At 28.5% G+C, this 14065-nt stretch overlaps 2 protein-coding genes across 3 annotated transcripts in view; one reads left to right on the forward strand and one right to left on the reverse strand.

The window, feature by feature from the left end:
- LOC111629891 (phosphatidylinositol 4,5-bisphosphate 3-kinase catalytic subunit delta isoform-like) overlaps positions 1–3719 on the forward strand; it is a 32422-nt gene extending 28703 nt beyond the window's left edge. The window contains exons 20-21 of one of the 2 annotated variants that reach the window (XM_023373820.1): positions 3051–3196; positions 3257–3719. In XM_023373820.1, coding sequence (XP_023229588.1) covers positions 3051–3196; positions 3257–3533 — 423 coding nt within the window. In that variant the 3' untranslated portion in view covers positions 3534–3719. The remainder of the gene's footprint in view (positions 1–3050; positions 3197–3256) is intronic. The other variant, XM_023373819.1, reaches the window with a different exon arrangement.
- Positions 3720–3784: 65 nt separating this feature from the next.
- The window catches only part of LOC111629878 (zinc finger CCCH domain-containing protein 13-like), a 79209-nt gene continuing 68928 nt past the window's right edge, over positions 3785–14065 (reverse strand). Inside the window, exons 22-27 of the mRNA XM_023373801.1 lie at positions 8113–8231; positions 6957–7054; positions 6428–6553; positions 5207–5404; positions 4923–5125; positions 3785–4055 (exon numbers count right to left, since the gene is read on the reverse strand). Coding sequence (XP_023229569.1) covers positions 3930–4055; positions 4923–5125; positions 5207–5404; positions 6428–6553; positions 6957–7054; positions 8113–8231 — 870 coding nt within the window. The 3' untranslated portion in view covers positions 3785–3929. The remainder of the gene's footprint in view (positions 4056–4922; positions 5126–5206; positions 5405–6427; positions 6554–6956; positions 7055–8112; positions 8232–14065) is intronic.

Genomic DNA, 14065 nt, shown 5'->3' on the forward strand with positions numbered 1-14065 from the left:
TTAAAAAACGTGAACATCACACAGATTAATATGTACCCCTAAGTCTCTGGAACGGAATACATGCACCAGTGAACCTACAACTACGCGATTTATATTTTAAAAATAATTAAATTCACTTAGCATTCAAAACTTGTGAATTTTGAAAAAAACAAATTTGCTGATTAAATACGGACAACCATTTAACTGAAGTAAAACGGGTTTCCCCTTGCTATAGATGTCTGCCTAATTCAGTTCAGCCACATTCCGCTACAGTTCGCCTTTATTATCAGTTCGAAATGGGGTGATTCCATAATACCCGCAGTGTTCCATAATACCACCTTCTCCTCTAATACTGTACAGACGATAGCAAACTCAATTTACCCGCCTAAACTTTCCGTAGCGTGGCGCTGGACGGCGGAAAGTAGTTCGGCTGCTCATCCACTATTGGTCCAGATTCGACCAATCTTGTCGCAACACAAGTCAGCAACGTTTTACGAGTCCCTTTATACGAATACTGCCGCATTTTTTTTGCTACGTTATAGGAATTTCCGTTATAGGAACCCATGTTATAGGGGGGGGGTCGACTGTAGTATAATTTGCATTTCATTAAATTATGATAATTTTCAGTCATCATAAAAATATGGTAAGCTGTATCTACAGGATGAGGCATAATGGAGTCCCACATTTACAAGGAGAATTTAAAAAAAATGGTACAAGAATATGGAAAAACTTTTTATTTATTTAAAGTACATGTAATAAGATTTTTTTTGGTTAGGTTTTAAAAATGATGTCGTCCAAATGTTGGCCTTAATTGGCAATGCACATTTAGAGCCGTTCCTTGAAGTTTTCTTCAACTCTCACGCATATCTGGAGGAATTTTGGCAATTTCCTCATGAATGGCCTCCTTGAGTTCTTGTAGGATTTGAGGGTGATGTTTAAAAACCTCTGCCTTGAGATACTCCCATAAGAAAAAGTCACAGGGGCTCAAATCAGGGGAGTGAGGGGCCATTCAATGGCTTCTCGTAAAGAGATTAGTTGACCAGAGAACATCTCTGTCAAAATGGCGCAAGAATGACAGTTTGTATGGGCTGTGGCTCCATCCTGTTGAAACCAAAAGCCAATTGTATCATATTCTTTCATTTTGGGGTGGAAAAAATTCTCCAGGATGTCGCAGTATTGGTTGGAAGTCACAGTGACAGTGACACCATCCTCTTCAAAAAAAAAAAAAAAAAAAAAGAGGCTTTACGATGCCTACAGAGGACAAAGCACACCAAATGGTGACTTTTGGGCTGTGAAGAGGTCGTGGAGTTCTCGAGGGTTTCCAGCAGCCAAACAATAAAAATTCTGTTTGTTCACTGTACCAAACAGATGAAAATGCACTTCATTGCTAGGAGGCACAGTTGTAAAGATCGCATTACAACCATCTTTACATCTTCCACAACCTACTGGACTCAATTCTTGAGCAATCATAATCTTGTAAGAGTGTAACTGAAGGTCACAGTGCAAAGTTCGTCTTACTGTTTGAGCCGATATCTGGAATGCAGAGGCATGTTTCCGAGTAGAACGCATTGGAGACCACTCTATTGATGCTCTGAATGTGGCAATGTTTTCAAGTGTTTTCACAGATTTGGGATGCCCAACTGGCCTTTTAGGATTTGCAGATCCTGTTGCCCTTAAATTTTGGACCATTTCAAAATCTTTTTCTGATCAGGAACACTTTTGTTTGAATTTAAACCAAATCTCATGCGAAAATGCCCTCTGCATCGCAGTCACAGACTCTGCATTTTTGAAAAAAGCCTCCACAACAAAGCCCCACCCTGTTATTCACCCAACTATGGCATGTTGACTACTGAAAATCTTATCGTTCACACCACCTAGCGGGACCGACCACCTCCCATTGGACATCATTTTTAAAACCTAACCAAAAAAAACTTTATTACATGTATTTTAATAAATAAATAAATTTTTCCCTCATGCTGGTTATAATGTTGTTTATTAGCTGTATTATTAGCAAAGTCTATTCTTGAATAAAAGCATCTTGAACCTAGAGCATCCTGCATATTCCATGGGACTTAAACCAGGACATCTTGCTGGCCATTCCATGCAATGAATATCTTCATTATATTGTCAACAAAGTCATTGATGAGTATGTAATCTTTATTGTCAACAAAAATGAAATCTGCACCTGTAGCACTTTAGAAAAGTCTTGTTTGGAGTTCCAAAACTTTTTTCTCTACCTTCTTACAGTCAATGACACCCCCGTACAAAAATATGGAGTGCATGTGNAATTACATCTTAAAAAATTTTGGATTACTAGTATAAAGTAATTTATGTATTTTATACCATTTTTATAACACACAATCATTATGTTCACCCATATCTATATCATACTGAAGAATAAGTTACTGTATATACTAGTTAAGCTCAAGTTTCTAAAGTTACATTGCAAGAAAAAACTAATAATGATTTTGTATTATTATCCTTTATTTTTATAGTTGCAAATTAGTTTTTTTATATTTAAAATGCTGGAGAAGTGACGAGTAGACTTGTGCATTATCTTAAGAGAAATATGGATGTAAACAATACTAGTAATTATTATTGACTGACTGCCATAACCTTTTCAATCTGATGTTTGATTCTGAGAATGAGAGCAACATTTGGAATATTTATATTTGTGTATATATCTGTACCTACATTTAATTAATTAATAATTTTAGCTTTTTCATTAGCAATGAATAATAACAAAACAAAAAATATATCTGTGAGAAAAACTTATTTTTAAAACTATATCCTATGTAACTAAAGAGAAAGGGCTTGGTTCTGATGGGATAAGGCAATGCAACATGAGCAGTCTATTAAGGAGAAGTGCCTACTGACAAGTGAGAGGACTTTCTACAAGAAAACTGACTCCTTTGTACATGTTATACATGTGAAGAAAACCAAGAAAACTCCACATGGCCCCTACCAACTACCAATGGGTCTAAAGAGAGATCAGATACAAGTTTATAGAAAACATGAAAAAAATTCAATAAAATATGTATTCATATCAATGCAATAAATTTTTATTTCAGCTCTTTCATATCGATTTTGGTCACATTATGGGTAACTTCAAAGAAAAGTTTGGAATTAAAAGAGAAAGAGTTCCTTTTGTATTAACGCACGATTTTGTTCATGTAATTACAAGAGGCCATAATCAAAAAGCACAAGAATTTAACTGGTGAGTATGAAATTCATATAAGTTTAAATAGATAAATTAAAAATATAAATGATCTTGCAGTTTTCAGCAACAATGTGAAAAAGCATTTACAATTTTACGTAAAAATGGATCATTAATTATATCATTGTTTGCAATGATGTTGTCGACTGGAATACCCGAATTAACTTGTGAAAAGGATTTGACTTACCTCACAGACACTCTTGTGTTAGATCTGTCAGAAGTTGATGCCTTGCGTCATTTTCGTCTAAAATTTGAAGAAGCATTACGTAACAGTTGGAAAACAAGTGTAAACTGGCTAGCTCATAATTTGGCAAAGGACAATAAGATGAATGACTAGGTATTTATGTTTTAAAGAATTGGAAGAGCTATCAAAATTGTACAAATAACAATCATTTTGTGGATATATCACATTAAATGTTATACAAATGTTTTATAAAAAAGATTGTATATTAAATTATAAAACCAATTGACATTTTGTATATAGTACAATAAATTAAAACGCTCAAGATAAATGTGGAAAAATGTTGTATAAATATAAATATTTTATTAAATTAATTTTACTGGTATTTAATTTTAATGTTACTGTCCAAATGTAAAAATATTTAAATGTTTTATTGCACAAGATTGTATAATAAAACTTTTTATTCTTTGCCTTGCTTATATCTTTCCAAAATATTTAAGGCCGTTTTACAGCAAATAATTTATGTATACTGAAACATGAAACTTTGTTTTTCTACGTAGAGGCATGAATTACTTGCTGGACAGGATAAATTTTTTGTTTCCACAATTCCACACTTAATTTGTACAGGTCAGTATCTACAGTAGTTTGATTATGATAAGCATTACTTGAATCTAAAATCTGAAAATAAAAAACTTTGTCAAGTAATTTATAAAATAATTTCCATAATATAAGCTTTATCACCAATTTTCCAGCAATTCTTAATTCAGAAAAAATTTTATAGGGCACTTATAGTCTGATGATCACTTTTCATAACTACCAGACTTATTCACTGAATGGCGTAGTATTGTGTGTGATTTTTAGCTCATTTTCTTTACATATTGTTTTAAATGCCAAAGCTATGGATAAATTAAATTTCAGTAGTATAAAACTTATATTAAGCCTAAGTGTGGACTAGTATATACATAGTAAACAACTATCCAATATATTCACTGCTTGCCTCCAGCCATATTAATTTGCATCTAATTAGTTATTAGCCCTAATATAGTTTGAGATAATCCAGTAATTGTTTGGCAATCTATAATTTACTCAATAGTTTATCCTGTAACTATAGTATGAGACTTCAGTTGATCCATAAATATGTTAATTTGGTAAACAACCAAACATGCTGGAAAATTGGTGGTTGACCTATATTACATAAAAATGCTAAGTATTTCAATGTTAAGACTGATAGGAATGTCTTGGCCCTCTATTAAAAACCATTAAGAGTTGTACATTAGAATAGTTCTTGAAATAAAAGCTGTCAAAAGAACATTCTTAGTTTATGAATTCTTTTGCTGTTATGGAATATGGCAATTTCCAAAATTAAATTTAGGCTGTGGCCTATTTATTATGATACAGAATTTTAATTGTCTATTCTATTTAATAGCAAAATAATTTGGTTGTATAGCTATAATAATTATTAAGCATATGAAAATCAAAAGGATAATCATAAAAACCATTTTTACGAGAATTATTTCAAATAACAACTTGGTATTTAATATTTACCTTATTTGTTGGTTTACAGAGTAATCTGCGCATCATAAGATCTTGACGAGCACATAAAGCATGACGATAAGGCCCAAGATTATATAACACGTTACTCCTTTCTTGTTTGTTTGCACTAATACTGACATGGAAGGCTGCTATTGGATGTTCCATTTTAATGTCTTTTAAATTAGAACTATCTTCTCTATTTTCTTCAGATACATCTAAACACAATAATATTAACAGCATATGTTTTAGAGGCAATGAAAATGTTAACAAAATTGTTTCATAATTATTTTATTTACCAGTTTTTTCTTTGTCAATTTGTTTTTGGCAATAATCTAGAATCTTAGCTGTCATATCTGGCCCAATTAGATTTTGTGAAAAACCTATTTGTGACAAAATTTTAGCTGTTGTAAATCTCTTTCGAGCATTACCAGGAACAAAATCTTTTGTTTTATTCTGTAAACTATCCCAATCAACTTCGAGTGTATCAAATATTCCTATAAATAGATTTAATTACTGATATTAATTCTTATAAACTTGAATTTAAATACAATGAAGCATCAAAAATCTAATATTAATTTTTAATGGTTTAATCTAATGCTTTTAATGGTAACTTCATTGTTGATGATTTTTCAGCCTTGCAATGTTAATATAACAACATTCATTCAAAATTCATAATTTTTTTTTAGTTTTGAAATTATGATTAGTGTGTTTTTTATTTAAATATAGTGATTCTGTAAATTATATTTTGACTCTTTGTAAGTATTCGTACATTCCTTGTGAAAGATTGGCTTGAATTTAGAATACCTTAACTTGAATTTCAGTGTATTTGGAATTTATAGTACTTAAAATGATGATATATTTGAAAATCCAGATGGGGTTCGGCCCCAATTAGTCTACATTTTCAATGCTTCACTATATTTATTGAAATTAATTTTATACATAATGCTATATTAAAAATTAAGAATTTTAAATTCTCGATATATAAGAAATTTTAAAGATAAAAAAAATGTTAAATATATCAATGATAAGACTGATAGAAATGTGAATCTTTAGTTTGTTTAATTTTTGACTTGCATAAATATACATTTCACAAATAAAGTCCATACATTATTTTTAAGAAATAAATTTTAAATTATAAACTGTATTGATATTTAAGATATCCTATAAATATCAACAAATTCATTTTTTCTTATTAATATTTATTTTTTTAAAATCAAATATCTAGATTATAGTAACTCAGAATTGAGCCTGTCTTTGCAAAATCATTCATACCTATAATATAAAGATGGTCAGAGATGATGGTCAGAGATGGTGATAAGAGAAAATAATTGAAATTATTATATTTTGAGTGTGAGAAAAATATAAACATTGCAAAATAGCAAATACAAAATTTAATATAAATTGAAAAAGTAAAGGAAAAATGATTAAAATAATATCTTTTACTTTTTTTAAAAATCTGCATTAAAATCTATTTTAATGATATTTTAAGAGTTTTTAATGTTAGCAAAATATCTTACCACATTTTTCTCCTATTTCCGATAACTTAGAATCACCTTCATCCTGTTCACCCAAGATAGCATCTAATTCTTCATCACTAATAGGGTCATAATCAACAGCTTCTTCCAAAGTCATTTGGCTTGCGTCTATAGTAAATATTAGATTAATGAGCAATTGCATAAATTACACTAAATGAGAGATGGATTAATAGAGGTTATAATAAATTTATTAGAAATTAATATTTGAAATATTTTAAAATAAACATTTAATTAATGCATAATTCTCTGAAGATCTTTTATTTAATGTTTATTTATTTAATCAACATTATTTTTTTACAAATATAATTCCATTTAAAATATTACTAAAATAAAAGTACTAAGTAAATTTTTTGTATTGGAACAATATTATCAATTAATTTCTAATTCACACAAAAACTTAAAAAATTTTTATTGTCTTCATTACAATGCCAATACTTAATTTTTTTTAGTAAATAAATAACAGAATTTATTTTAAAAAATACATAAATTTATGAATATAAAAGAAACAAACCATCATTAATTACGTCTGCTGCCTTTGTGGAAGAATTAGTTTCTTTCTTAATCAACACTGAATTTTGCTTTTCATCATCTTGAACCACAATTTCTTTGCTAGAAATATTACAAATTACAAACTTTATAATTTGATTTTTACAGAATTATAAATATGTAAAAATTAATACAAACATTATAGTAAAGATTTAGCTATATAAAAAAAAAATATATATATATATATAGTTTTTTAAAATGCCAATAACTAAATTAATCTTAAGATATCAAAGAATAAACTAAAAATTACATAATTATTTTTATTTTAAAAGTTAATTTTATTCTAAGTAAAATAGTTGTAAAAATAAAATCTAATTGTTCAAATTTAATTTAATTATGAAAAGAATTTCAATTCACAGATTGAATTTTTTTTCATATTTAATAATTTTTGATTTAATTGTAAAGGCCTCAAGATTTCTCAGTTTGAAGTCACTAATATGAAAAATGATGAGAAAGATGGCTAGAAAAGGTTTTCATTATGTATCAAAATCCAGATAATTAATAGAAAATGTCAAAAAAAAAAAAAATACTGTTTTTCAATTAGTGTGTCACTTAAATACAAAGAGAAATGGAAATATTTTGAAAAGGGCATAAGTTTCCTCCATTCCTTAGCACCCTTCTATCTTAAATACCATATATAACTGCAAATCACTTCCATAGTATGTTTAACATCTTAATCTAATAAAATGTGTATATTATTATTATATATTTAGCATTTGTATGAATGTCAAACAGTTTTTCAATTTCTTTCAAAACAACACAAACGACTTATGCCCTTTTCAAACTAACTAATTCAATTATTATGAGTCTCTTTAATTATCTGTACAAAATTTTAAAAAATGCCATGCTAATATTTAATAAACCTATTACATTAATAATATTAATATATTTTTTAAATAACGAATGTTAACAATTTTTTTTAAATCCTGAATAAATTAATAAAATGCAATTTTAATATTTTTTGCTTCAATGAATTAGAAAAAGATACTATCAAAATTTCAAATCTAAGTCAAGCAGAAACACCTTCAACAGACTTGAAAAGTATCACTCAATAAATTGTGTGTGTGTCTAAATGCTAAAGAAGGAAATATTTTTAAAAAATAATTATTTATAAAGCATACTTCTCAATTTCCTTTTTACATTCTGGCTGTATTGCTACTTGATTTTCTTGTTTATGTACATCACTTTTTTCAGAAACAGAATCTTCATTAGAAATTTCAGGTTTCTTTATTTCTTCTTCCTATTATACATAAGTGAATAAAAGTAAAACTATTATTAAAGTACAAAATGATTACTATACTTTTAAAATAAAATTTTAATTTTCTCATCAGTTTAAATGACAAAAACCAATTTTTCTATATAGATTTCAGAAATATTTATCATTTTTCCCTATCATGTTAGGTTTTATTACAATTGATGAAAATGAAAAAATACCCATAAAACACTGTATACTAGTAAAGGTATCCCTCATATAACACAGTAATTACATTTCGAAAAAGTGCCATGTTATGCAAATCCATGCTATACGAAACAAAGGACTAGAAGAAACCATAGGATTAGGTTACAAAAGTTACCAAAATTATACTATTCTTTATCGTCATTAAGAGAAATATATTTATTAAAGCAATCAATAATTAACTAACAATCACAATTAAAAGTATCATATTACACATTAATATTACTATTAATTAAACAAGGGCATTTTCTTTTTACAAAGTATTGTCATCATCTGAGCTTTTTTTTTTATCTTGATTAGAAATATCAGCAACATCGTCATTCTTTTTATTTTTATCATCAAATTTTTTATGTATGACAAAATAAAAATATGTTATTAAGCAAAAATTTGTACTAGTGGGTTGCATTTGAATACTGAATTGTTGGGAATAGTTCAAATACCAAGATACCGCTGTATTGTTCACCATTTTATGAATGATTACTTACCTACAGTTAAAAAAGGTAAATAATACTTACCTAAAAATGTTCAAATAAACTTTACTAAATATGAAGATTAATCTATAAAAACAAAACACAGTGACAATCTTAAAGGCTAAAACCTGAAAGCAATGACGACGATGACACCCGGTTGATAGGAAAGCTAGGAGAAGGAAGAAAAAAACTGCATTATTAGTTTTCATTAAACCTGATGAATGGCACAAAACAAACTGAAAATCTCATATGCTAAAATCCATGGGTAAATTTGAGATAACACGCATGCTTACTTGAATAAAATATATCAAATAAAGGGATTTGCACTTAAAAGGTGTGAAATTTTGTATGGAAGATTTCCCAAATTCTTGAACTGTGCTGTATGGGGGAATTCCCCAATTTTTGAACCACATTAGAGTGAAACAGTGCTGTAGAAGTGCCATGTTGTATGAGGGATACCTGTATATATACAGTCAAACTTCTGCATAATGAATTCTCTGGGAAATGCAAAAAACATTCATTAAGTAGAAAATGCATTATAAATAAAAGTGGATATAAAAAAGTATTTTCAACGTTAAACAAAAAAATTCAGTACAAAAAAAAGGAATTTGTTATATAGAGCTTTGTAATGTGAAAGTTTGACTATATTTATTTTAAATATCAGCTGTTTAACAAAAAAAGAAAGAAAAATGCTTTGAAAATAAAACATTAAAATAAAATTTATTTATTTATTTTTATTTTGTTTCTTGTTTGTTTGTCTTTATTGAAGAATATAGGGTCCTTTCAATATTGAAAAACTGTTTGCAAATATCCTCTTACGTATTTCTTCTGTGTTCCTTCTCTTTTAATATACTAACACTAGCTCAGCAATCATACTCTTATTCTGGTATAAGAAAATCTAGCAACCAGTTGCTTAACTCTCCTGGAACATTTAAAACCACATGTGACACCATCTGTTATATTTTATTTAAAAATCTTTTTATATTTTTATTATAAAATGGCAAAATGCTTAATTTTAAGGGTAGAGATGCATTTTATAAAAAACTGTAAATGCTAATAAGTAAAATTGCCATTAAGTCTGACCCTACTAGACATATGACATTATGATCACCTTTATCCTCTCATCCCCTCAACCTTTAACCACCAAAATTTAATAGAATCAATCCCCCTAATACACAAACCTCCCTGCAAAATTTTAGAAATTTTTTACATAAAGCACAGAAGTTATTAAGCTTTACAGAGGGAGAACAAAATCGTGCCACACATACACATACTAACATCTATACATTCAGAATAAACCCCTGAAATTTTTTGCAATTCTCAATGTTTCAAGGATCCCCGAGTCAAAAAATGTAAAAATCTTGGGGGTCATTTTTTGACTGATTGCTACACTTTCCCCCTGTTACATATAACAGTGCAGGGAAAGTAAAAAATAAATGCCAATTTTTACCTGAATTGAAATTCAAATGTACAATGATCGTTATTTGCCATCATACAAGTGGAAACAAATGCAAAGACAAAGAATATGATTATCCAGCCAAATAGCTAAAGCACACCTTTAATCTTTAAAAAAATATAACAAATATACATAAAAGATATTAGTCTACTTTTATTAACCACTTTATCAGCAATTTTGTATGCAATAGAAACTGTCATGTTCAAGGTAGCATTCTATCATCAAAGTAACTGAGATGACTAATCACTCACTACATTGAATTTAAACAACTTAAAGCTTTTTTGAATCAAAACCACTCTCACATAGAACAATATACATAAAATTAAATGCTAAACTAAGAAGAATTTCAATAGTTTGGTGTTACATACATGTAGTATAACTAAAAAGTAAAAAATAAAAAATATGTAAAAAAACATTTTAAAATAACACTTTTTTTTTTAAATTTCTACAGCTTTCACAGTNCAAAAATACAAAAATGAAGTATATTACCAAGTAACCCAGTGAGAACTGCTTGCCTATCATTTTAGTTGAAAATACAAGAAGTTTTATTCCAAGCAAGCATCGCAAGCCCGCTAGGTTAATTTCTGCTGCTTGCTTGGAATAAAATTTCTCATATTTTATATTAAAATGATAGGCAAGCAATTCTGTTAAAAGCACTGGCACTGAACTTTTCGCTTCATGCAGTTTATTTTGCAACTTTTTTTAAAATGATGTCAATCCCGAAAATCTCGGGATTAGGAAAACTTAATCCCGAAAATTTTGGGACTGAAAAGTGGTCGGGATCCCGATTTTCGAGATCCCGGGATCAAATCCTCTATCCCCGAGTCAAAAAATGTAAAAATCTTGGGGGTCATTTTTTGACTGATTGCTACACTTTCCCCCTGTTACATATAACAGTGCAGGGAAAGTAAAAAATAAATGCCAATTTTTACCTGAATTGAAATTCAAATGTACAATGATCGTTATTTGCCATCATACAAGTGGAAACAAATGCGAAGACAAAGAATATGGTTATCCCGCCAAATAGCTAAAGCACACCTTTAATCTTTAAAAAAATATAACAAATATACATAAAAGATATTAGTCTACTTTTATTAACCACTTTATCAGCAATTTTGTATGCAATAGAAACTGTCATGTTCAAGGTAGCATTCTATCATCAAAGTAACTGAGATGACTAATCACTCACTACATTGAATTTAAACAACTTAAAGCTTTTTTGAATCAAAACCACTCTCACATAGAACAATATACATAAAATTAAATGCTAAACTAAGAAGAATTTCAATAGTTTGGTGTTACATACATGTAGTATAACTAAAAAGTAAAAAATAAAAAATATGTAAAAAAACATTTTAAAATAACACTTTTTTTTTTTAAATTTCTACAGCTTTCACAGTATTTTTGGTATTATGTGATCAAAAATACTGTGAAAAATGCACTAAAAGGTAAAAAATAAAATTTTTTAAGCTTTCACAGTATTCTTGGTATTATGTGATCAAAAATAAAACTATGAGTGTTGATCATGGAAAGGCCATAAAAATTGTTAGAAAATATAACTAAGAATATTTCTAAACATGATTGCCTCATGCTTTTATTTTTGGTCACATAATACCAAGAATACTGTGAATGCCAAATACAATTTTTTGCACTTTTTAGGACATTTATGTAAATAAAAAGCATTTCTAAGAATATTTCTAAACATGATTGCCCTATGCATTTATTTTTTGCACACAAATACCAAGAATACTGTGAATGCTGGGGGGGAGATTTTTTTACTTAATGCTTTTTTATTCACATAAATGTACTTTTTTTAGTTTTTTAGTTATTTTATTGTAGAATAAAGAAGCCAAACATAAACATCTCTAAACTAAAATTGTTTTATTGAATAGCTAAAATTTCAGAATTTGAAAGTTTGAATTTTGTTGTAGTTTAACAGATTGAAACTAAGATGACTATATATATTTGTGGGAAATTCAAAAATATTATTTGTTTTTGAATATTTTGATGTAAAAAGGTGTTAATAAAATGCTAGTTTTTATCATAAAGATAAAATCAATGATTAGTTGATTTTTATTCAGTAACTAATGTATAATGAGGTTTTTAAAATTTGAAAGCCCTTTTTTTTCCCTGTGAAAAGTTACTGGAAATTATTTGTACACAATTCTTGTTATAAATACAGCATTCACTGAATGTTGTTGTTACTTTTGTCAGCAATATTATAATGAAACATTGTTGAGAATGTGTTCTTAAAATTAATTTGTAAGCATTTACAATTGTTGAATTTTTTTTTATAAACAATAAAATTGATTATATGAGAGAGATAATTAAATGCTGGAGGTTTTAAACATAATCCAATAAATTGCATTTTTAAGAAAAGAATAATAATCAGCCTATTATTTTTACCCTTTTTTCTGCAGATAATGTGAACCTATATCCATATTACTTCAGCATTAAATGTGTTAAACTTGCCCTGCTTACATTTGCCATTTTAATTTTATATGGTTTCCTTTGTAATTTGTTGGAATCTTCAATTGTTTTTGAACTGCATGGTGGTAGGTGCTTATAATTCTCAGTCTGAAAACATTTTTATTAAATTTACCCATTTCAGTAAGAATTCCCAATATTGGATGATGGTTAATATATTTAGAAACGATTATATTTATTTCAATCGTATGTTTGTTTTTCATTAATTAATGTGTAGTTAGTCGTATTAGGAGCCTTGGTTTGTAGCTTTATTGCCTTGGGTCTTTTTATTTAGAAGCTTAATTTAAATTTCTGGCCACAAAATTATTTTAACTTCTTGTAAGAATTGATTCAGTTAGGTATGTTTTGTTTAAAATAGGTTTCCAAGAGGCAGTCTTGTCCCAGCACATCAAAATTTTTCAAAAATTTATTTTGCAAAAATATTGGTTCTGTTCTGAAGCATTTATGCCTACTGTTTTAATTTTTTTTTTTGACTAAATTGACTGGGGACCTAGTAGATTTTTTCAACAATTGGTCTGCTCCAAGTTTGAACAAGGTTTGGAATGCAGGATAGATTAGAGATGTTCCTACTTGAAAGTCTTTACGATTATATGGCATCCAAGAAATTGTCACTATTGTCAGATATACTTTTGTTCAATATGCCAAGACTCTTCAAAATAGCAGTCTTCAAATATTGAAGTTTAAGCTAATTCCATTGTTATCCTAGAATGCAATAGAATGGAATTGCTTTTCAATTATTTGGACTATAGAATGAAACGAGGCATTGATGCCTCATCTACATTTATAGTGCAGAAAATGTTTTTTCTATTGTTTGATACTGCATCACTTAGGACAAGGTAGTCTCAAAGTGCTTATTAAATGGGTTTCATGCCACTGAGGTGATCCTCTGCTTGATACTTTGCAGAAGTTCTCTCCTTGGATGATGATACATATAACAAATTTTTTTTGAAGAAAGAAGATTGTCAGATTGAGAACACTGTTCTTTAAGTTAGAATGTCAGAGGACAGACTTGGGTCCTTGCATTTGTATGTATGTTTCCATTCTTGCAACAATTACTCCAGATAAAAAATGGAATGCTATAAGATAAACCTTCCCCTCAGTAAAATAACTTCTAACTATATAGGGGAAAAATAGTATGTCAACATAGCTATATTTACAGATTTTTCTGCAATACTTGCATTGCAGAAACAAAGAAATAATAACAA

The sequence above is a fragment of the Centruroides sculpturatus genome, unplaced genomic scaffold (assembly GCF_000671375.1).
Source record: "Centruroides sculpturatus isolate CEXI.00-Female unplaced genomic scaffold, Cexi_2.0 scaffold642, whole genome shotgun sequence".
NCBI lineage: Eukaryota > Metazoa > Arthropoda > Arachnida > Scorpiones > Buthidae > Centruroides > Centruroides sculpturatus.